Source organism: Coregonus lavaretus (genome assembly GCF_964263955.1).
Source record: "Coregonus lavaretus genome assembly, chromosome: 11".
Classification (NCBI taxonomy): Eukaryota; Metazoa; Chordata; class Actinopteri; order Salmoniformes; family Salmonidae; genus Coregonus; species Coregonus lavaretus.
The window spans coordinates 3725620-3751836 of record NC_139998.1 but is presented as its reverse complement, the minus strand read 5'-3'; the positions used below and the strand labels follow the sequence as shown (position 1 = coordinate 3751836).

The following is a 26217-nucleotide window of genomic DNA, read 5'->3' as shown; positions in this document are numbered from 1 at the left end:
GTCATAATTACTGTGTAAATCTATAGAAGGGGGTGAGAACCATGAGCCTCCTAGGTTTTGTATTGAAGTCGATGTACCCAGAGGAGGACGGAGGCTAACTGTGTGGCCAAGCACGTCTCCAACTCAATCATCAAGTTTGCAGACAACAAAACAGTAGTAGGCTTGATTAACAACAATGACGAGGACGCCTACAGGGAGGAGTTGAGGGCTCTGGGAGTGTGGTGCCAGGAAAATAACCTCTCACTCAATGTCAACAAAACAAAGCAGATGATCGTGGACTTCAGGAAACAGCAGAGGGTGCACCCCCCTATCCACATCGATGGGACCGCAGTTGAGAAGGTGGAAAGCTTCAAGTTCCTTGGCGTACACATCACTGACAAACTGAAATGGTCCACCCACGCAGACAGTTTGGTGAAGAAGGCGCAACAGAGCCTCTTCAACCAGAGGAAGCTGAAGAAATGTGGCTTGGCACCTAAAACACTCACAAACTTTTACAGATGCACAATTGAGAGCAGCCTGTCAGGCTGTATCACTGCCTGGTACGGCAACTGCACCGCCACAATTGCAGGGCTCTCCAGAGGGTGGTGCGGTCTGCCGAACGCATTACCGGGGGCAAACTACCCGCCCTCCAAAACACGTGTAATGTTGGGAAACCGAGTGTCTGAGTCATGTGAAAAATCTAAATTGATTTGTTTACATGTGAAAAATTAACATGAAACTTCACACGTGTCTGACGCTTCACATGACATTTTTCAAAATCAAATCAAATGTTATTTGTCACATACACGTGTTTAGCAGATGTTATTGCGGGTGTAGCGAAATGCTTGTGCTTCTAGCTCCGACAGTGCAGTAATATCTAACAAGTAATATCTAACAATTTCACAGCCTGTTCATCCTGCTATCATCCAGAAGGTGAGGTCATTACAGGCGCATCAAAGCTGGGACCGAGATAATGAAAAACAGCTTCTATCTCAAGGCCATCAGACTGTTAAATAGCCATCACTAGCACATTAGAGGCTGCTGCTGCCTATTGAAATCACTGGCCACTCTACGAAATGGAACACTAGTCACTTTAATAATGTTTACATATCTTGCACTACTCATCTCATATGTATATACTGTATTATGTTCTATAATATTCTACTGTATCTTAGTCCATGCCGCGCTGTCATTGCTTGTCCATATACGGTGGGGAGAACAAGTATTTGATACACTGCCGATTTTGCAGGTTTTCCTACTTACAAAGCATGTAGAGGTCTGTAATTTTTATCATAGTTACACTTCAACTGTGAGAGACGGTATCTAAAACAAAAATCCAGAAAATCACATTGTATGATTTTTAAGTAATTAATTTGCATTTTATTGCATGACATAAGTATTTGATACATCAGAACTTAATATTTGGTACAGAAACCTTTGTTTGCAATTACAGAGATCATACATTTCCTGTAGGTCTTGACCAGGTTTGCACACACTACAGCAGGGATTTTGGCCCACTCCTCCATACAGACCTTCTCCAGATCCTTCAGGTTTCGGGGCTGTCGGCAAAACAGACTTTCAGCTCCCTCCAAAGATGTTCTATTGGGTTCAGGTCTGGAGACTGGCTAGGCCACTCCAGGACCTTGAGATGCTTAGATCCTTAGTTGCCCTGACTGTGTGTTTCGGGTCGTTGTCATGCTGGAAGACCCAGCCACAATCCATCTTCAATGCTCTTACTGAGGGAAGGAGGTTGTTGGCCAAGATTTCGCGATACATGGCCCCAGCCATCCTCCCCTCAATATGGTGCAGTCGTCCTGTCCCCTTTGCAAAAAAGTTGTTTCAACCTCCATGCTTCACGGTTGGGATGGTGTTCTTGGGGTTGTACTCATCCTTCTTCTTCCTCCAAACACGGCGAGTGGAGTTTAGACCAAAAAGCTCATCAGACCACATGACCTTCTCCCATTCCTCCTCTGGATCATCCAGATGGTCATTGGCAAACTTCATGACGGGGCTGGACATGCGCTGGCTTGAGCAGGGTGATCTTCTGTGCACTGCAGGATTTTAATCCATGACGGCGTAGTGTGTTACTAATGGTTTTCTTTGAGACTGTGGTCCCAGCTCTCTTCAGGTCATTGACCAGGTCCTGCCATGTAGTTCTGGGCTGATCCCTCACATTCCTCATGATCATTGATGCCCCACGAGGTGAGATCTTGCATGGAGCCCCAGACCGAGGGTGATTGACTGTCATCTTGAACTTCTTCCATTTTCTAATAATTGCGCCAACATATGTTGCCTTCTCACCAAGCTGCTTGCCTATTGTCCTGTAGCCCATCCCAGCCTTGTGCAGGTCTACAATTTTATCCCTGATGTCCTTACACAGCTCTCTGGTCTTGGCCATTGTGGAGAGGTTGGAGTCTGTTTGATTGAATGTGTGGACAGGTGTCTTTTATACAGGTAACAAGTTCAAACAGGTGCAGTTAATACAGGTAATGAGTGGAGAACAGGAGGGCTTCTTCAAGAAAAACGAACAGGTCTGTGAGAGCCGGAATTCATACTGGTTGGTAGGTGATCAAATACTTATGTCATGCAATAAAATGCAAAATAATTACTTTAAAATAATACAATGTGATTTTCTGGATTTTTGTTTGAGAGGCGGAATCTAAAACAAAAATCCAGAAAATCACATTGTATGATTTTTAAGTAATTAATTTGCATTTTATTGCATGAAATAAGTATTTGATACATCAGAAAAGCAGAACTTAATATTTGATACAGAAACCTTTGTTTGCAATTACAGAGATCATAGGTTTCCTGTAGGTCTTGACCAGGTTTGCACACACTGCAGCAGGGATTTTGGCCCACTCCTCCATACAGACCTTCTCCAGATCCTTCAGGTTTCGGGGCTGTCGCTGGGCAATACGGACTTTCAGCTCCCTCCAAAGATGTTCTATTGGGTTCAGGTCTGGAGACTGGCTAGGCCACTCCAGGACCTTGAGATGCTTCTTACGGAGCCACTCCTTAGTTGCCCTGGCTGTGTGTTTTGGGTCGTTGTCATGCTGGAAGACCCAGCCATGACCCATCTTCAATGCTCTTACTGAGGGAAGGAGGTTGTTGGCCAAGATCTCGCGATACATAGATTCCGTCTCTCAGTTGAAGTGTACCTATGATAAAAATTACAGACCTCTACATGCTTTGTAAGTAGGAAAACCTGCAAAATCGGCAGTGTATCAAATACTTGTTCTCCCCACCGTATATGGACAAGCAATGACAGCGCGGCATGGACTAAGATACAGTAGAATATTATAGAACATAATACAGTATATACATATGAGATGAGTAGTGCAAGATATGTAAACATTATTAAAGTGACTAGTGTTCCATTTCTTAGAGTGGCCAGTGATTTCAATAGGCAGCAGCAGCCTCTAATGTGCTAGTGATGGCTATTTAACAGTCTGATGGCCTTGAGATAGAAGCTGTTTTTCATTATCTCGGTCCCAGCTTTGATGCACCTGTAATGACCTCACCTTGTGGATGATAGCAGGATGAACAGGCAGTGAAATTGTGAAAATGTTAGATATTACTTGTTAGATATTACTGCACTGTCGTAGCTAGAAGCACAAGCATTTCGCTATACCCGCAATAACATCTGCTAAACACGTGAATGTGACAAATAAAATTTGATTTGATTTTGAAAAATGTATTGTGAAGAGTCAGACACGTGTGAAGTTTCATGTTAATTTTTCACATGTAAACAAATCAATTTAGATTTTTCACATGACTCAGACGCGTGGTTTCCCTACATTACACGTGTGTTTTTGTAACCGGCGGGATTAAAACCTGGGTCTCCCACAGGAGAAGCCAGTGTCTTGACCATTAGACCAAGAGGGCCAAGAACATTGACTGTTTTCAGAATTTGCTCTAATTGAGAATTTGCTCTAATTGAGCTGTAATTTAAGATGTTTTAAATAAAAGCATTATAAGAGTATTGACGTCTAATTAAAATCAGGTAAATTGATAAAGGAATTTCTTCAACCTCAATGTCAACTTGTTTTGTCATCGCATTGTTGTTTTTAGCTGTATAGATTATGTATTTTGGATGTTGTCAGACTATTTTGAACTCTTTCAGACAATGCAATTAATCACAATAAAAAAAAGTGTGCACTAAAATTACAATAAGTGTCACGGAATCAGCCGAGGCTGCTCCTCCTCCTTGCTCGGGCAGGCTTCGGCGTTCGTCGTCCCCGGAGTACTAGCTGCCACCGATCTATGTTTCGGTGTTTGTCTAGTTTGTCTTGATTGTTTTCACCTGTTTCCCATTATGTTACATTGTATTCCCTTTATAACCCCCTGTCTCTCATTGGTTATTGTGTGTGATTGTTTTCCGTGAGGTCGGCAGTGTTCGGGTGTATGCGTATTTTGTTCCTCCCTGTTTGGAGGTTTTGCTTGTATTTTTGATTTCTGTGCAAGTAAAGTTCGTCTGCCAGTAGCTCGGTGTCCTGCGCTTGACTTCGCTCACAGCATACACGTCGCCTTGACAATAAGTTAACTCCAGTTAAATGATTAACTCTGACAGCCCTAATTCAAAATCATCTCTTTGCAGAAAAGTATCTGTTTAGCAAACAAATTCACACATTGTCATAAGGTGCTGAAGGTGGGTGTGGTGTAGGAATCAGGCGCAGGACGCAGAGGCTCAGTTCAAAGGCTTTAGTGCAAAATTCACATAAACAAAAGCACAATAAGCCTGAAGGCGAATACCAGGCACACACAGGCGACAAAATAAACTGTGCACAAAACATGTGCAAAGAAACCACTCCAAACACTGGAGGGAAAAATGTAGCTCCAACACGTAACAGAGGCGCAATCACACACAAACACAGACACACACAACGAGAACTAAATAGAACACTAACGAGGACTAACTAGACACAGGTGTACAACATTAAGACCAAACCAAACGAACATGAAACATAGATCGGTGGCAGAAAGTACTCCGGGGACGACGACCGCCGAAGCCTGCCCGAACCAGGAGGAGGAGCAGCCTCGGCCGAAACCGTGACACACATTTTCAAATACATACAAATCTATTTTAGGCCTGAGTATTAAATGTAACAAAAATAAATGGACAACTAACAATAACAGAAGCTAAAAATAGCTAGCTTGGACAAAATTGAAATCTAGCTATAGCCTATCACTAAGCTACTTAGCAGTGAGCAATTAGCAAGTGACCATTAGTTACACATTTGATAAAAAGTAACCTTCTAAAATACATATGTATTGGTTCATATGTACACATGTAAATACACTAAATATCAGCCCTCGTTTGTAAAGATACAATTATTTAAGAGGCAAAACATTTATGAGCGGGAAAAAAATCATCCGTAACGCCATCTTGTTCTCATTGACTTACATACAAAAGTGAGCTAGCTAGCTAGCTACAGTGAGGGAAAAAAGTATTTAATCCCCTACTGATTTTGTACGTTTGCCCACTGACAAAGACATGATCAGTCTATCATTTTAATGGTAGGTTTATTTGAACAGTGAGAGACAGAATAACAACAAAAAAATCCAGAAAAACGCATGTCAAAAATGTTATAAATTGATTTGCATTTTAATGAGGGAAATAAGTATTTGACCCCTCTGCAAAACATGACTTAGTACTTGGTGGCAAAACCCTTGTTGGCAATCACAGAGGTCAGACGTTTCTTGTAGTTGACCACCAGGTTTGTACACATCTCAGGAGGGATTTTATTCCACTCCCCTTTGCAGATCTTCTCCAAGTCATTAAGGTTTCGAGGCTGACGTTTGGCAACTCGAACCTTCAGCTCCCTCCACAGATTTTCTATGGGATTAAGGTCTGGAGACTGGCTAGGCCACTCCAGGACCTTAATGTGCTTCTTCTTGAGCCACTCCTTTGTTGCCTTGGCCATGTGTTTTGGGTCATTGTCATGCTGGAATACCCATCCACGACCCATTTTCAATGCCCTGGCTGAGGGAAGGAGGTTCTCACCCAAGATTTGACGGTACATGGCCCCGTCCATCGTCCTTTTTATGCGGTGAAGTTGTCCTGTCCCCTTAGCAGAAAAACACCTCCACGTTTGACGGTGTGGATGGTGTTCTTGGGGTCATAGGCAGCATTTCTCCTCCTCCAAACACGGCGAGTTGAGTTGATGCCGAAGAGCTCGATTTTGGTCTCATCTGACCACAACACTTTCACCCAGTTCTCCTCTGAATCATTCAGATGTTCATTGGCAAACTTCAGACGGGCATGTATATGTGCTTTCTTGAGCAGGGGGACCTTGCGGGCGCTGCAGGATTTCAGTTCTTCACGGCGTAGTGTGTTACCAATTGTTTTCTTGGTGACTATGGTCCCAGCTGCCTTGAGATCATTGACAAGATCCTCCCGTGTAGTTCTGGGCTGATTCCTCACCGTTCTCATGATCATTGCAACGTCACGAGGTGAGATCTTGCATGGAGCCCAGGCCGAGGGAGATTGACAGTTCTTTTGTGTTTATTTGCAAATAATCGCACCAACTGTTGTCACCTTCTCACCAAGTACAAAGAAAAGAGGCACCCGCCTGCAGCAGTTACACTCCGAATGCTTCCCACTAGTGATAGCGCTAAGTATACAGTATACAGTGCTTTCGGAAAGTATTCAAACCCCTTGACTTTTTCCACATTTGTGACGTTACAGCCTTATTCTAAAATGGATTAGATAAATAAACATCCTCAAGAATCTACACACAATACCCCATAATGACAAAGCGAAAACAGGTTTTTGGAAATGTTTGCAAATGTATTAAGAATAAAAACAGAAATACCTTATTTACATAAGTATTTTTTTTGACATTTCAAGTTTGCTGTGAGTCTCGAAAATAAGCTCAGGAGCATCCTGTTTCCATTGATCATCTTTGAGATGTTTCTACAACTTGATTTGAGTCCACCTGTGGTAAATGCAATTGATTGGACATGATTTGGAAAGGCACACACCTGTCTATGTAAGGTCCCAGAGTTGACAGTGCATGTCAGAGCAAAAACCCAGCTATGAGGTTGAAATAATTGTCCGTAGAGATAGGATTGTGTCGAGGCACAGATATGGAGAAGGGTACCAACATTTTTTTGCAGCATTGAAGGTCCCCAAGAACACAGTGGCCTCCATCATTATTTAATGGAAGAAGTATGGAACCACCAAGACCCTGATGGTCACTTTGACAGAGCTCTAGAGTTCCTCTGTGGAGATGGGAGAACCTTCCAGAAGGACAACCATCTCTGCAGCACTCCACCAATCAGGCTTTTATGGTAGAGTGGCCAGACGGAAGCCGCTCCTCAGTAAAAGGCACGATAGCCCGCTTGGAGTTTGCCAAAAGGCACCTAAAGACTTTCAGACCATGAGAAACAAGATTCTCTGGTATGATGAAACCAAGATTTCACTCTTTGGCTGAATGCCAAGCGTCACGTCTGGAGGAAACCTGGCACCATCCCTACGGTGAAGCATGGTGTGGGGATGTTTTTCAGTGGCAGGGACTGCGAGACTAGTCAGGATCGAGGCAAAGATGAACGGAGCAAAGTACAGAGAGATCCTTGATGAAAACCTGCTCCAGAGCGCTCAGGAGCTCAGACTGGGGCGACGGTTCACCTTCCAACAGGACAACGACCCTAAGCACACAGCCAAGACAACGCAGGAGTGGCTTCGGGACAAGGCTCTGAAAGTCCTTGAGTGGCCCAGCCAGATCCCGGACTCGAACCCGATCTCTGGAGAGACCTGAAAATAGCTGTGCAGCAACGCTCCCCATACAACCTGACAGAGCTTGAGAGGATCTGCAGAGAAGAATGGAAGAAACCCTCCAAATACAGGTGTGCCAAGCTTGTAGAATCATACCCAAGACGACTTGAGGCTGTAATCGCTGCCAAAGGTGCTTCATCAAAGTACTGAGTAAATGGTCTGAATATTTATGTAAATGTGATATTTCAGTTTTTCCTTTGTCATTATTGGGTATTGTGTGTAGATTGATGAGGGAAAAAACGATTTAATCAATTTTAGAATAATGCTGTTTGTCAGGAGGTGATGTGTACGCGGCGAGTGAAGTCAGACGCAGGACACAGAGAATCAGGTTGACTACTTTACTGAGCGTTACGCACAAAACAAACGTCTCCAACACTGGAGGGAAAAACACCATATGCGTAATCCGAAGTAGTAGCTAGGCCGAACATCAACAAGACAATGAACAATAACACACAAAGCCCAAACGTAAAACAAGGGAACTTATATGCTACACAATCAACACTAATCTGCAACAGGTGTACTAACTAGACAACACAAGACAAACACCGAAAACATCGATCGGCAGTAGCTAGTACTCCGGGGACGACGAACGCCGAAGCCTGCCCGAGCAAGGAGGAGGAGCAGCCTCGGCAGAATCCGTGACACTGTAACGTAACAAAATGTGGAAAAAGTCAAGGGGTCTGAATACTTTCTGAATGCACTGTATGTAGAGTATATCAATGCAACACCATGGAAGAATACAAATGGAGTGTATGGCTCAGAAATAATAAATTATTATTTTGAACAGATGGCGCTGGCGGAAAAGGTCGAGATCTTACGAGCTCCAACCCGACTTTGCTATTTAGTGACTTTCTTCATGTTTATCTCAACTTTTTTTGAAACAAACATTTAATAATATTATCACATATGATCGCCAAACACTTTTGGACATCAGATCAACAGTTACTAACCTCAATTTCGAGTTACACTCCAACTCACCCTTTCCCTTGTTTCCTATTCCTTTGTTTGGACTACAAAAGCGCAGGAATTGTAAACGCGGAAGACGAGCTGGTGTCCTGATGAGACTGAGACGAAGAGTAAATCGACTCACACACCCTTCGGTTTTATTGGCAAATATCCAGTCCAAGGTTATTATAGTAAACTAAAATGAAGAGTAATCATGAAAAAACAATTTAGTAAACAGAAATAAAATAATTAACAAATCCTTTTGAAAAACTTAAACTGTACTGAAACTATCAACTTTGACAAAGATAAAAGGAAACATTTTTTTACTCTGCATGCCAAATCTAATGGGCTGTCGTCTACGATCCTTCACTTCCGGAAGTTTATTCGAACGATGAGTGAACCATTTCTTCACCTCATTATAGCGTCTTTGGTCTAACAGATGTTTACGTGACACCCAGAATGCATTGTATAATGTCAACAAACATGGTGCAACACATAGCTGGCAAATAGCTTAGCATTAGCTCATTATAATCAGTACAACCTTCAAAAAAGTATTTACACACATTATAGGTGTCCATTACAATCTATGCAATAATCGGAATGTATTAATTGCCAACCAGTACTTGGAAACGTGAATACATTAACATTTTAGCAGACGCTCTTATCCAGAGCGTCTGCTAAAATACTTACAATTATATACTGGCCCCCCGTGGGAATCAAACCCACAACCCTGGCATTGCAAACGCCATGCTCTACCAACTGAGGTACATCCCTGCCCGCCATTCCCTCCCATACCCTGGGCCAATTGTGAACCGCCCCATGGGTCTCCCGGTCACGACCGGCTACAACAGAGCCTGGATTCGAACCAAGATCTCTAGTGGCACGGCTAGCACTGCGATGCAGCGCCTTAGACCACTGCGCCACTCGGGAGTTTATACATAACGTTAAATACAGTTGGGAGAACAAGTATTTGATACACTGCCGATTTTGCAGGTTTTCCTACTTACAAAGCATGTAGAGGTCTGTAATTTTTATCATAGGTACACTTCAACTGTGAGAGACGGAATCTAAAACAAAATTCCAGAAAATCACATTGTATGATTTTAAAGTAATTAATTTGCATTTTATTGCATGACATAAGTATTTGATCACCTACCAACCAGTAAGAATTCCGGCTCTCACAGACCTGTTCATTTTTCTTTAAGAAGCCCTCCTGTTCTCCACTCATTACCTGTATTAACTGCACCTGTTTGAACGCGTTACCTGTATAAAAGACACCTGTCCACACACTCAATCAAACAGACTCCAACCTCTCCACAATGGCCAAGACCAGAGAGCTGTGTAAGGACATCAGGGATAAAATTGTAGACCTGCACAAGGCTGGGATGGGCTACAGGACAATAGTTAAGCAGCTTGGTGAGAAGGCAACAACTGTTGGCGCAATTATTAGAAAATGGAAGAAGTTCAAGATGACGGTCAATCATCCTCGGTCTGGTGCTCCATGCAAGATCTCACCTCGTGGGGCATCAATGATCATGAGGAAGGTGAGGGATCAGCCCAGAACTACTAGGCAAGACCTGGTCAATGACCTGAAGAGAGCTGGGACCACAGTCTCAAAGAAAACCATTAGTAACACACTACGCCGTCATGGATTAAAATCCTGCAGCAAACGCAAGGTCCCCCTGCTCAAGCCAGCGCATGTCCAGGCCCTTCTGAAGTTATCCAATGACCATCTGGATGATCCAGAGGAGGAATGGGAGAAGGTCATGTGGTCTGATGAGACAAAAATAGAGCTTTTTGGTCTAAACTCCACTCGCCGTGTTTGGAGGAAGAAGAAGGATGAGTACAACCCCAAGAACACCATCCCAACCGTGAAGCATGGAGGTGGAAACATCATTCTTTGGGGATGCTTTTCTGCAAAGGGGACAGGACGACTGCACCGTATTGAGGGGAGGATGGATGGGGCCATGTATCGCGAGATCTTGGCCAACAACCTCCTTCCCTCAGTAAGAGCATTGAAGATGGGTCGTGGCTGGGTCTTCCAGCATGACAACGACACAGCCACACAGCCAGGGCAACTAAGGAGTGGCTCCGTAAGAAGCATCTCAAGGTCCTGGAGTGGCCTAGCCAGTCTCCAGACCTGAACCCAATAGAACATCTTTGGAGGGAGCTGAAAGTCCGTATTGCCCAGCAACAGCCCCGAAACCTGAAGGATCTGGAGAAGGTCTGTATGGAGGAGTGGGCCAAAATCCCTGCTGCAGTGTGTGCAAACCTGGTCAAGACCTACAGGAAACGTATGATCTCTGTAATTGCAAACAAAGGTTTCTGTATCAAATATTAAGTTCTGCTTTTCTGATGTATCAAATACTTATTTCATGCAATAAAATGCAAATGAATTACTTAAAAATGATACGATGTGATTTTCTGGATTTTTGTTTTAGATTCCGTCTCTCACAGTTGAAGTGTACCTATGATAAAAATTACAGACCTCTACATGCTTTGTAAGAAAGGAAAACCTGCAAAATCGGCAGTGTATCAAATACTTGTTCTCCCCACTGTACATACATACTGTATGCTACGGTAGAAACGAAAACACGATATACAGAAAATAAAACACTTACTTTGATAGGAACACACACATGTCCAAAGTTATTATTTGGAAAACAACAACGCAACAATGCGAGCGCCAGCCAGAAAATTTGCCAGACTGCGCAAATGTCTGCATACTTGATGAGTGGAAAAAATGGGGAAGGGCTCTCCTAGAAGAGTTTGTCCGGCTCAGTAAAGCCTCAAACATAAATTGTCCGCAACAGTGAAATTGGCTACTTCTATGTGAATTAATGAGGAGGCGTAACACACCTCAATTCAAACTGTTGTTAGAAAATAAAACTTGTTAGAAAATAATTTGAAATTGACAAGTTGAAACATAGCCTATAGATAATTAGCAGGCAGCTCATGTTAACTGCCCTGTTGCGTAACAATCACATTTTGGAACAGTGAGTGCATTCTGACATCACGTGCATAAAACAATTCACGCTGGGGACGACCGTTAGAGATATGCATCTTTCAAATGATTTGTCACGGACATAAAGCACTCACACGTCATCGTCGTTAACAGTTGGGAAAATGGCAGAGAGTGAGACAGGGAAGCGATAGCAGCAAAGACCTGTATGGCAATACTTTGAGAAGTTAAATGAGAAGTTGATGAAATGCAAACAGTGCGATAAGGGACGGAGTGAGAAAATCACAGAGCTGATTCCAGAAATGATTGCAGTTGATATGCAGCCATTGTCAATGGCATATCTACAACCAGACTTCAACATGCCATGTCGAAAAACCGTGACAGCTCTGATGGAGAAATTGTACAATGATTACTCTGCAAGTACAAAGCGCGAGCTCTCAAACACCATACGTGGCATTAACAACAGATTGTTGTACGTCTATGAACACGCTGTCATACATCACTGCAACAAACCATCACATTAATGAGAAGTGGGACATGAAGTCCCATGTACTGACAACTGAGAACATGGAGGAGAGGCACACAACAGAGAACCTATAACGGCATTAATATCATCGTTGTTCAGTGGGTGGAAGACAGGTGAGTGCCATCTGGTAGGTAGCCAGGACTACTTGCTGCATTGAACTGCATTGCCTCCTAGCGGTTGCCATGGAAATTCTATACCGGGACACTCGAAGTCAATCTTAAATTAATCATTGTTTATTAACAGCAAGCTGGAGAGGTCACAATCAAACTTAGATGCATAAAGTACCGGTCTGAAGTGAGCTCCAACGGGGCAGTCCCGTTAGTTTGCTTAAATACTGCTTACACAGACAAGTTACATTTGCATGATTTAGCTTATTCATTATTCAAAATGAATTCATCATTAGCGTTTGGTTCATGCATGTGACCAACCAATACCGGTCCATGCATGTGACAGACCAATACCTCATGAGGCTTCTTCTCTCCAAGCTGAGACCTTGAAACTGAGATATCCCTTTCGTTCTCAAAACAAGGTTCTGGGCGTAATGCCAAATTGCTTATACTGATAGTGAGGATTCCTCCCAGGCACGTTCAATCAGACACTTGCATGAACACAGAAATTGGTTATTAGAAAAGCACAAACATGAAAATGTCCATCGCACGGTCATACGCAGTACCATATCTGAATTGTGAATTCACGTAATTGAATTTTTTTAAAATTTTGTTTAGAAGTTTAAACGATAAAGAAAATGGCAGTTTAAACGAATTTTTTAAAGTTATTTTTTTTACATTTGTCACATCCCTACACCCCACCCCACACACTTACCCTGACTCAGTCCAAACACAAAGGGTCTATCAGAGATGAGGTGGTGATGGAATCAACTGTTTCCTAGCTGAACATAATCCCTGAATTGATGTTAGGTTGCTAGGCTGCTGCAGGCATTATGTTGCTGGCTTGGCAAAAAATACATGATGATGTTGACAGTAAGGGCTTTCAGTTAAAGCCTGCAAGCTCTCTCTCGATTTCCTCTGAGCTCCTCGATCTCTCCACACGTCATTAACTGTCTTTACTTACTGCATGATCTAAATTGCTCCATTTATCTTCTCCTCAATTATGGCCCATAATCGTCTGCTGCCAAGCAGCACCCCATCGTTATCTTTCCTGGGACTTGGCTTAGTCTGACTGGGGATCTACTGATTCATCTTCATTGTCCAGAGTGAGTGAGCAGAGGGAGCTGGTTCTATTCTCACAGTATGGAGTGCATTTTAGGACATCCTCATCCAGCCTCATAGTACATTGGCTTGCGAAAGGATTCACCCCCCTTGGCATTTTTCCTATTTTGCTGCCTTACAACCTGGAATTAAAATGGATTTTTTTGGGGTTTGTATCATTTGATTTACACAACATGCCTACCACTTTGAAGATGCAAAATATTTTATATTGTGAAACAAACATGAAAAAAGACAAAAAAACTGAAAACTTGAGCGTGCATAACTATTCACCCCCCCAAAGACAATACTTTGTAGAGCCACCTTTTGCAGCAATTACAGCTGCAAGTCTGTTGAGGTATATCTCTATAAGCTTGGCACATCTAGTCACTGGGATTTTTGCCCATTCTTCAAGGCAAAACATCTCCAGCTCCATCAAGTTGGATGGGTTCTGCTGGTGTACAGCAATCTTTAAGTCATACCACAGATTCTCAATTGGATTGAGGTCTGGGCTTTGACTAGGCCATTCCAAGACATTTAAATGTTTCCCCTTAAACCACTCACGTGTTGCTTTAGCAGTGTGCTTAGGGTCATTGTCCTGCTGGAAAGTGAACCTCTGCCACAGTCTCAAATCTCTGGAAGACTGAAACAGGTTTCCATCAAGAATTTCCCTGTATTTAGCACCATCCATCATTCCTTCAATTCTGACCAGTTTCCCAGTCCCTGCCGATTAAAAACATCCCCACAGCATGATGCTGCCAAAACCATGCTTCACTGTGGGGATGGTGTTCTCGGGGGGATGAGAGATGTTGGGTTTGCGTCAGACATAGCGTTTTCTCAATTTCAATTTTAGAATAATCTGACCCGAGTACCTTCTTCCATATGTTTGAGGAGTTTCCCACATGGCTTTTGGCGAACACCAAACGTGTTATTTTTTGCAATGGCTTTTTTTGGGCCACTCTTTTGTAAAGCCTAGCTCTGTGGAGTGTACGGCTTAAAGTGGTCCTATGGACGGAATCTTTTGAAACAAGTTATTTTTTCAATTCACTTCACCAATTTGGAATATTTTGTGTATGTCCATTACATGAAATCCAAATAAAAATCAATTTAAAATTACAGGTTGTAATGCAACAATATAGGAAAAACACCAAGGGGGATGAATACTTTTGTAAGGCACTGTATGTGTATGTGATCCCTGAAGGAATTGAACCCACAACCTTGGCATTGCTGGTAGAGCCACACTTTTACCAACATGCATTTACCAACTGAGCCCCACAGCCACAAGCACCCAGCTCCCACTACTCCCCCACAGTCTGGGCATGCAGTGTGGCACCTCCAGGGAGTGACTCATCCAGTAATCCAGTTTTCCTCTGTAGCCAGACTCTTTGAGTCCCTATGCCTGGAGGTCCTAGACAGGTCAGACCATGCCAGACACCAGGGACAAACAGGGACATCTTCTAGAGTCTAGAGGGCAAATGCTCTAGGGAGAGGTCATACTTTCCATGCCAGGAAGCCAACTGTGTCATACCTAATGAAAAACACTAGGGAACAAACTGTTGTCATTTTGCTTCGTTGTGCTTTGGCCACATGTGGGTCAGCATTGCACCTGTGGCTCCTGTGGCTCCTGTGGCTTTGGGAGAAGAACATTTGTAACACCGTCCGGCTACACAGATAAATATTCATAATAATACAAATCCCCACAGGGATCAAATCTGTCTCCCCAAAATAATACAGCAAGTTCAGAATAATACATTTATCACCCAGAGACATTTTTTGTTTTTACCTTAAATGCCACCCTGACAGCCTTAGGGCATTTCATACACTAGTGAATATTCATGTTGTCTGTTAAGTAAACATGTACATTTATTTATCAGCACAAAGAGGATGTGTCACCGCAAGATGTAACAAATTATGTTAAAAACAGCGGTGGCGTGACATACAGTAGATGTAATGGCAGTCCAAATGCTGTGAGAGATAGAGGTGTGTGTATATGTGTGTGTGTGTGTGCGTGTGCGTGTGTGTGTGTGTGTGTGTGTGTATGATTATGTTTTTTCACAGCTATTTAAACAGAGATAGCTGTGCTCCACAAAGGACAGTGGGAGCTGTGCAGGTACATAGAGTCATTGAACACTGGTCACTTTAATCATGTTTATTGTTCTGAAATTGTTTCTGTAGTTAGATACAGATAAGATTAGCATTCCTGCAACATTATTCTGTTGACATTTTATTTTATCTCTAAGAAATTAAGAAATGGATTACTCATTTTATATGTACATACTGTATTCTCCTCCTATATAACTACTGCTGTTCATACTTATACATTGTCCATACGCCGAGTCGATATTCAGGTAATAATAAGGAATTACCCTCGACCACGCCCACAAATTGGGAAAAACAAACATTCTTTCCCATTGATCCCAGTGTAAAAGAGCCAACTTCGCCGTAAATAACAAAACATGCCGAAAAAGATCTCAAACCTATGGTTCGCAATGATCCCACGTAGGGAAATGGAGCCTGCGAGAAGAGCCCTGTGGCTTCATGCTATTCGGTATGGGAGAGTGGGAAATTGTGGGGGACATTGCTCATTCTGATATTTCTTAATTTCTTGTTTCTCTCTTTTTTTATTTTTAGTGTATTAGTATTGTACTGTTAGACATTTACTGTACTGCAGGAGCTAGAAACACAAGCATTTTGCTTCACCTGCTTTAACATCTGCTAATCTGTGTAAGCAACAAATAAACCTTGATTTGATCATAATCCCATTTCATGGCTACTTAGATGTACTGCTGCAGATGATACAGAGATGAGGAGAACACAGCTACTGAGCCCTGCAGAGAGAGAGAGATGCTCACACACACACATGGACGCAGGCAAGCAGGCAGGCATGAACGCATGCACGCACGCATAGTCATACACACATCCACACACATACAAGACATGAGAAGACATGTACGCACATGCACGCACACACACCAGTGGAGGCTCCTCAGAGGAGGAAGGGGAGGACCATCCTCCTCAGTGAATTTCATAAAAATAAAAATAGTGAAACATTTAAAAAGTTATACTTTTTAGATAAAACTATACAAAATACTGTATATTCACGTCACCAAATGATTGATTAAAACACACTGTTTTGCAATGAAGGTCTACAGTAGCCTCAACAGCACTCTATAGGGTAGCACCATGGTGTAGCCGGAGGACAGCTAGCTTCCGTCCTCCTCTGGGTACATTGACTTCAATACAAAACCTAGGAGGCTCATGGTTCTCACCCCTTCCAAAGACTTATACAGTAATTATGACAACTTCCAGAGGAATTAGTTATATTAGCTATGTTGACTATGACGTTACTTTAGTTAATATGGTGACAACAATGTGGGCTGTGTGTAGCAGTTATGATATGAAGGTTTGGCTTGGAAAGCTTTTTTTGCCTGGTCACAGACAGCTGATGTGTTGTGCATTGAAGTCCACAAGCGAAGGGAAAAGGTGAGAGGAGAGCGCTTAGATTCGAGAAGGAATATAATGAGCTGTTTGTATGTGGCTATGAAAGTGAACTGTTTGCGTGTGATCAGGGGTGTATTCATTCCGCCAATTCTGTTTCTTAAACTGAAGCAAACGGAACGAAACAGGGATAAACATATCTGAATTTGTCCAATAGAAACTCTCGTTTGCAACTGTTGGGCTAATGATTACACCCTAAATCAGCTAGATGCAGGCAAGAGTGTGCAAGGCGATATTGAATATGTCACTGTCTGTCCATGTGTCACTGTCTGTCACCTCAAATCTTTCTCTCGACCTGTGTGCACCTACGTTGTAAACTTTCATTCATACACTAGGTTGTAGCAACCTCATGATGGGTATAGGGAACATTTTTCGTATCATGTAGTAGCCTAAACCTATTGATGTTACATTGAACTGGGTGAATGGAATATGAATGACAGTCATCCAATATGCTGTAATAGAAATAAGGCCATGCTCATTAAAAAAATTATCCTCCTCCCTCATCTTAAACATGACATTTGTTTGATTCACAACTGCACAGGACCCAAAAGAAATATCTGAAATTGAGATTTTTCACTTCAAAGTAAAAAAATTGTCTGGACTAAATGATTCAAAATTCTAATTATGTGGTTGGAGGCAATTCTCGTTTACTGTGTAATTTATATCACCAGTGGTAAATTGCAGGTGCTTAAAGGGGTAAAACTACAGATGAAGTCGGTAGTTTACATATACTTAGGTTGGAGTCATTAAAACTTGTTTTTCAACCACTCCACAAATTTATAGTTAACAAACTATAGTTTTGGCAAGTCGGTTAGGACATCTACTTTGTGTATGACACAAGTAATTTTTCCAACAATTGTTCACAGACAGATTATTTCACTTATAATTCACTGTATCACAATTCCGGTGGGTCAGAAGTTTACATACACTAAGTTGACTGTGCCTTTAAACAGCTTGGAAAATTCCAGAAAATGATGTCATGGCAGCTTCTCATAGGCTAATTGACATAATTTGAGTCAATTGGAGGTGTACCTGTGGATGTATTTCAAGGCCTACCTTGAAACTCAGTGCCTCTTTGCTTGACATCATGGGAAAATCAAAAGAAATCAGCCAAGACCTCAGACAAAATATTGTAGACCTCCAAAGGTCTGGTTCATCCTTGGGAGCAATTTCCAAATGCCTGAAGGTACCACGTTCATCTGTACAAACAATAGTACGCAAGTATAAACACCATGGGACCACGCAGCCGTCATACCGCTCAGGAAGGAGACGCATTCTGTCTCCTAGAGATGAATGTACTTTGGTGCGAAAAGTGCAAATCAATCCCAGAACAACAGCAAAGGACCTTGTGAAGATGCTGGAGGAAACAGGTACAAAATTATCTATATCCACAGTAAAACAAGTCCTATATCAACATAACCTGAAAGGCCGCTCAGCAAGGAAGAAGCCACTGCTCCAAAACCGAAGTTAAAGCTTGGTCGCAAATGGGTCTTCCAAATGGACAATGACCCCAAGAATACTTCCAAAGTTGTGGCAAAACGGCTTAAGGACAACAAGGTCAAGGTATTGGAGTGGCCATCACAAAGCCCTGACCTCAATCCTATAGAACATTTGTGGGCAGAACTGAAAAAGCGTGTGCGAGCAAGGAGGCCTACAAACCTGATTCAGTTACACCAGCCTTGTCAGGAGGAATGGGCCAAAATTCACACAACTTATTGTGGGAAGCTTGTGGAAGGCTACCGGAAACGTTTCACGCAAGTTAAACAATGTAAAGGCAATGCTACCAAATACTAATTGAGTGTATGTAAACTTCTGATCCACTTGGAATATGATGAAAGAAATAAAAGCTGAAATAAATCATTCTCTCTACTATTATTCTGACATTTCACATTATGAAAATAAAGTGGTGATCCTAACTGAGGGAATTTTTACTAGGATTAAATGTCAGGAATTGTGAAAAACTGAGTTTAAATGTATTTGTCTAAGGTGTATGTAAACTTCCGACTTCAACTGTAGCCATTCAACCAGTTTTGAAAGGATGTTGATAGGATAGTTCCAGACTTCCGTGACCTGACATTTTGTGGTACCCGTCCTCCTTGTATATAGCCTCGTTATTGTTATTTTATTGTGTTACTATTTCCTTTTTTCTTATTATTTGGTAATCTTTTCTTACTTTTTAACTCTGCATTTTTGGGAAAGAGCTCGTAAGTATTTCACGGTAAGGTCTACACCTGTCTTGCTTTCAAACATCCCTCCATCCCTCAGTTCCTCCCTGGTTTTCCTCCCTTCCCATCCCTCTCTCTCTCTCCATCCGTCTCTCATCTCCTCTATCTCAACCTCCCTCTCTCCCTACCTCCCTCCCTCCCTGGTTACCCTCCCTTCTTCCCATCTTAAATCACAACAATCTCTGGATCACTTACACAAGATCCTGTTAGCCAAATTAGTTTTACCATTCCAGGGCTGTGTCTGAAAACACTACTAGCCAAATGATTGGCTCCTCCATCATTGTTTCCTCCACATTGGAGGATAAGCTTTGAGCTTTGAAAGAAATTGAGGAAACAAGGGATAATGTACGGATTTAGCTAGTAAAATGTTCAGACACAGCCCAGTTTTCCAATCCCAAGGTCCCAGTGTTTCCAGCTGGGTGCCTGAGAAAAGCCTCTTTGGGCCAAAGGGCTCTGGGCTCAAGGCTGAGTCATATGGCAGCCAGAGTCATGATGACGTGTGTGTGTGTGTATGTGTGTGACATGCATAGTGGTATTGTACCATCCAGGGAACGTGCTGTGAGCCACACAGAGGACGCCACTCCCCGCAGGTGCTCTCTCTCACTCTTCCCTTTCCTGTCTCTCTCTCTCTATCACTCCCTCTCTCTGTTTCCACCACCTCTCTCTCTTTTTGCCCTCTCTAGCACTTTCTAATTGCTCATTTACATTTCTCTACGTAGTTATTTCTCTCTCTCTCTCTCTCTCTCTCTCTCTCTCTCTCTCTCTCTCTCTCTCTCTCTCTCTCTCGTCTTGCTCTCAAGGGAACAGAACAGAGAGAAAAGGGCAAAGCTAAATGAGGAGAAAATGCCATCAGTTAACATCCTCTTTGATCGACAGCTGCATGCAGTCAGGTGGTGCTGATGCTGTTGCTATGACTCATTGCATAACTCATCCATCCCGAATATTACTCTGTAGATGAAGGGTCAGTCTTCACATTCAGATGTACTTACAGTAATGAAACACTTGAACAAATAAACACTGATGTCAACTGTACTACAGTACTGTATGTTTTAGCTAGTGGTATAGGATTTACTTAATTTCTAATGTCAGACTTTCATTTAGAAACAAAATATAACTAGCGCACAAGATATTTGGTTTTTTGTTCTGAGATTATTTAATAGATCTACTACAACAAACAGTGTTATTTAGAATCACTTTAATATATCCCCAATTCCCCATAATTTCTGCACAAAGCGACTTGAAGCAGTGGGATTGGGATTGAGAGAGAGAACCCTGGTTGAAATGATGCAATTACAGTATAACCAGATTACAACCAGTTGTCAACTCTGTCACTTCCTACAGTGTGTTTAAACCCCCCAATTAAACCCTCTATCCCAAAATCTGGACTAAGCATTGTCATTTTCGTTGCATGTTTAACTGTTGTTGTTATTGTGTCTTAGTGGTTTGTGATTAAGCCTTGGTTTTGTTATTATGTTATGTAACAGAGCTATAAGGCAGATTGGTGCTGTGCTGCTGTTTAAATGTTAGAATGGAGCTGCTGGGTGCTGGCTGTGGCAGGTGCTGCATTGTATAGCTGTGGATTGTAGTGTTTCTGGGTTGATACAGTGTGTGTGTGTGTGTGTGTGTGTGCGTGTGTGTGTGTGTCTTTGTGTGTGTGTGTGCTTATGCGTGCGTTTGTGTGTGTGTGTTGTTACAGTGTGTTTGACATGTGCTCCCCTTCTGTTCCTGTTATGACATGGTGTCTCAAGAGACAGGAGATGGGAAAGGTGTGTGTGTAAAATGGGAAAGTAACTCAGTGTTGCCCCCTAGTTGTGCTAAATAGCCTTTTTAAACCAGACTGAATGGTGTGTTCACCATTGTTTCTATAGCAATTAAATCTCTCTCTCTCTCTCTCTCTCTCTCTCTCTCTCTCTCTCTCTCTCTCTCTCTCTCTCTCTCCATTTTCACACCTGTACCAGTAGCACTCTAGCTATGTGTACCTTTCCCCCTCTCCCTTTCCCCCTCTCCCCATTGCCACAATGTAATATTCATGTCAGTGACAAGACAAAGCCAAATCCAAGGAGAGAAACCCCAGAGCTTTTCTCAGCTTTGAAATAAATACATTCATGAGACTGAAGATTGAAGTCATACATATACTTATGCAATTGTAGTAACTTGATGACATCATAATCTAAAAAAAATCATAATCTTAGTCAAAGTAGACTATGCCCTTGAGTAATATCCCCTTCAATCTGACAAATGCTGGTATTACTAACGCATGATTGTATTTTAAGCTTTGTCATCTCTTAATACCTTTTCACAAACCCTTTAGGCCAAGTGACATCTCCTATTCTCCTGTGTAGCACACCCAGCAACGTGGACAGCCCAGTGCATAGGTTGCTTCCCTACTTTTCAGCACAATGGACAGCTCCTCTCCCTTAACAGCTCTCTTTTCACTTTGTCCAGCGCGGTTCCAGCAACTAGGGCATAACCAGACTGGTGCAGTACAGCTTAGCTTGGCTTTGCTCTGCTCAGTAGTGTGAAAAGGGTACAAAGTCAGTGCCTTTCAGCTAGTCTCGTTCCCTTCATCAACCCCTGATGTGGAAACGGCTTAGTCCACTCTGCACTTATTCAGCCATCCCTCTGACAGCATTAGATACAACTGAACTCTCTCCTTCCATCCCAGGCTGATAACAGTCAGTAGATCCACCTGAACTCTCTCCTTGCTCTCCTTGTGTAAATGGGTTTTGACAGTCAGAGCCAGATGGACTGGAAGGAGAGGAGAAGAGAGGAAAGGAAGAAGCTAGGAGAAGCTCTGTTCTGTTATATTTCAATTACTCGTTCTTTCGCTCACTTATGGGTCCTGTCCACGTTTACGAGAAGGTACAGGCGTCAGTTTGCCAGAAAGAAAACCTCATTCAACGGAGTGGTGCTTTCAGTAGCAAACGTCGAATACTAGAGGAGATCTGCTCTATGTTGAGCAAAAGGGCAATCAGAATAGTACCAGCAACTCTCATTACTTCCTGGTTCCCAAAAAGGGGGGGGGGGGGGGGGATACGCCCCATATTGGACCTACGGGTTTTCAACAGATATCGGAGAACGTTGACGTTTCGTTTGTGGTAAACCGTGGGGTGTTGGGTTGAGCGTGCAGAGATGGACACAGAAACAGGGAGGTTCTAGTCAGAAAAACACAACTTTACTAGGCAACAAAAATAAAGATAACAACAAAATCATTCAGGGTTGGCTCTGTACTTCTTTTCACACTCGGCTCCGTGCCTCCAGGAGCTTCATTCCCCTTCGCCGGTGCACTCCTTGCCTCTCTCTTTGTCTTGTCCTCCTCGCGGTGTACCATGGTGCTCCCTTTATGTGGCCCGCACAGCTGGCTGGCACTCTCCCCTAATTACCTCTACTTGGCCCATCAGCGTCGGGGTGCCCAGCCCGTGTACTCCCAGCAGAGGGAGCCAACGTCACGGCACATACCTCCCCTCTATCACCAACCCCCGGGGTAGACCTCCCCGTCTGGGGTGACGAGTACTGGGTGCGAACATAGCACATCCTTCAGGGCCTGGAATGCCGTCTGTGTCCTCCGTCCACCCCACTGTCTTGGGTAGGCGTGCCTTTGTCATGACTGTGAGGGGAGAAGCTATTGCAGCAAAGTTAGGTACAAAACGACTGTAGTAGCCTGATAAACCCAGGAACGACTTCACCTGCCTCTTGGTTCGGGGGACCGGCCATTCCTTAATCTTTCTTGGGGCTTCACATTTCCCCGCCCGATTCGATAGCCCAGGTACTCCACCTCTGCATAGCCCAGCTTGCACTTGTGGGGGTTTGCGGTCAGCCCTGCATCCCTTTGCGCATCCACCACCGCCTGTAACCTACAGAGATGGGACTCCCAACTGTCACTGTGCACGATTATATCATCCAAATTCGCAGCAGCATACTCACGGTGCGGGCGCAGGACACGGTCTATGAATCGCTGGAAGGTCGCTGGGTCCCTGTAGAGTCCGAAAGGAAGAACCCAGTAGTGGTATAGCCCCCCCCCCTCCCCCGAGGTGGAGAAGGCGTCTTCTCCCGGGAGGCCGCTGGCAGTGGCACCTGCCAGTACCCCTTCGTCAGGTCCAGGGTGCTGACGTATCTTGCCTTCCCCCATGGAAACTTCGACAGAGGGCGGGTTCTGCTGGGGCCGGGTCCACATTGCACACAGCGCATCTCGTGCGTGCCACTTCTTCAGTTGGTTCACATGGAGTAGTTTTCTCTGCCCCAGTTGGCGGACCTTATAATTGACGTTGCCTACCCGTTCGACGATGTCGTAGGGCCCATGCCACATAGCCAGGAATTTTTTCTCTGTTGTGGGGATCAGCACCAAGACCTTCTCACCCGGGTGGAACTCTCGTGGTTGGGCCCCCCGGTTGTATACTTGCTCCTGGGCGCATTGCGCCTGGGCCATGTGCCCATCCGTTTGTGGATGGTACACACTGGTCCACACCTGTTTGATTCGTAACATATTGCAGACATCTTTCATTATACGAGACATGAATGCAGTTCCCTGGTCCGTCAGGATTTCCCGTGAAATACCCACCCGGCTGAATAAATGGAAGAGCTCCCGTGCGATACCTTTTGCTGCTGCCGTACGTAACGGGATCGCCTCTGGATACCGGGTGGCGTCCCCTTGTGGTCTTCACCAACGGACCCACCAGATCCATTGCCATCCGCTCAAACGGCACCCCTATAATGGGTAAGGGAACCAAAGGGTTTCTATAATGTGCCCTCTGGGCTGTGATCTGGCACTCCGGGCAGGTACGGCAGTAGTCCTACACGGCACGCTTGACTCCGGGCCAGTGGAATGGATTCACAATCCGCTCCCTGGTTTTCGCCATCCCCAGGTGTGCCCCAAGCAGGTGGGTGTGGGCGAGCTGCAAGACAGTTCTAACATACTGGGTGGGTATGAACAACAAGTCTTTCGTCTCCCCATTGTGCTTTACTATCTGATACAATAAATTACGCTTGATGGCAAAGTGTGGGTAGTGCGACTCACTTAGCCCGGGTAACAGCACGCCGTCCACCACGATCACCTGGCCCCTCGCGTTCTGGAGGTTGGGTCCACTAACTGGGCTGTCCCGAACTGACCCGTGAGATTCCCGTGTCGGGCGGCCTGTCTGGTGCCTCCACCTCCATAAGGCGTGAGAGGAAGGAGAGGATGAAAGGTCAGAGTACAAAAGGAAAGATTTAGGGAAAGGGAGGAGATGAGAGCATGAGTGTCCAAATTCACATACACATCCACATTTACACTGTATCATGAAGACAAAACACATACATACACACACACACCCACACCCACACATACACCCCCCCGCCCCCCCACACACACACACACACACACACACACACACACACACACACAAACAGTGTCAGGGGATGTGAGAGAAGTTGTGGGGGTGGAGGAACGTGTTGTATTATTAATGTTGAAATGCATTCTGGGTAATTGTGCAGTCAGCTCCTTTTCCACCTCCTTCTTCTACTGCCACAGCGTCACCTCACACACACACACACACACACACACACTCTAACACATGCACGCACACACACACACTCTCACGCACACACAAACACAAACTCTCACGCATGCACGCACACACACTCTCAAGCACGCGCCCACACACACTCACACACACACACACTCTCTCTCTCTCTCTCACACACACACACACACACTCACACACACAGCACACACACCTCATCCAAATTGAAGATGAGGAAGATTCTTCCCCTTGGGCGAAAACCAAACCGCGATCAAGAAGTAGCTACTTAATATTGAAGAGGGAGAGGCGAAGGGGCGAAAGCCAAATTCAAAGCAGCACATCTGTGCATGGTCTGTGTCTCTTCAGTGTGTGTGCGTGCATGCTTGCGTGTGTGTACTATGCATTGAGTTTCTGAGAGGGGGGTATGAATATGAACTCATGTAGCAAAACAAGACTAACTAACAGGCTAGCTCAGCCCGGACTGTCAGTTCACTGACCATCACAGATATAGAAGATAGCAGGGAAAGACTGCAGGGCCTTGGAGGAATGATTTCATACCATCAACCTTCTGTTACTCTTAGCTTCTGGCGAAGCTTTTCAGCCTTGTTGTTGCTGCTGTGCAACTGACTAGGTATCCACTTTCCCCTTGCGAGCTTGCAGATAGAAACTCTTGTGGTCCCCAGGAGAGCAGAGGTCTGGAGAGATCGATAGATTAATGAATTAATAGCAAACAGGAGATGATAGAAGGGGAAAGACATAAAGCACTGGAAATAATATCTGTTTTTTCTCTCTATCATTCTTTCTCTCTCTCTCTGTCTCTCTCTCCTAACCCTCCTAATCCCACTACTATACCCCTACTCTTCATCTTTCTGTTCCTCCCTCCCCCACTCCTCTCCTCCCTTCACCCCTTCTCCCCCCTCCTCCTCTCCTCCCCTCCAGGTGTGTGTCTGGTGATGGGCTGTATAATCTACCCTGATGGCTGGGACAGTGACGAGGTGCGGAGGATGTGCGGTGAGCAGACAGACAAGTACAGCCTGGGAGCGTGCTCCATGCGCTGGGCTTACATCCTGGCTATCATGGGGGTCCTGAATGCCCTCATGCTCTCCTTCCTGGCCTTCGTACTGGGCAACAGGCAGGACGGACTCATGACCGAGGAACTGCTGGCCGAGAGCAAGGGTAATACTGGAGAATAGTCAATGGAGTCCATTAGGACGCATTAGGACCGGTACACACTATTGCTCCACCATACCTTTATTTGGCTAGTTACTTGACAACGTCTTGATCCAAAGTGGTAGGGAACTAGCCAAATAAAGGTACGATGGAGCAATAGGAGCATTTTGGAGCAAATTATGTGCTGTGCGGGTCCTATAAGGACTGTAGAAGACACTATGGATACACTGCAATCAAGCAGCACACAAACAGCACACAGAGACACACACACACACTCATGTGCGGATGCATGCTCATACACACACATATATGAGAGTACACTCTTAGAAAAAAAGTGGTAAGTGGAACCATATACAGTGCCTTCAGAAAGTATTCACACCCCTTTACTTTTTCCACATTTTGTTGTGAATTTAAAGTTGATTACATTTT

General features: G+C 44.0%; 1 protein-coding gene across 1 annotated transcript in view; it reads left to right on the top strand.

The window, feature by feature from the left end:
- Window positions 1–25811, top strand: part of LOC311137000 (LHFPL tetraspan subfamily member 3 protein-like) — a gene marked incomplete at both ends in the record, with an annotated part of 49609 nt that extends 23798 nt beyond the window's left edge. The window contains one exon of the mRNA XM_084171326.1: window positions 25558–25811. Within this exon, the coding sequence (XP_084027452.1) occupies window positions 25558–25811 (254 nt within the window). The remainder of the gene's footprint in view (window positions 1–25557) is intronic.
- Window positions 25812–26217: the final 406 nt, after the last annotated feature.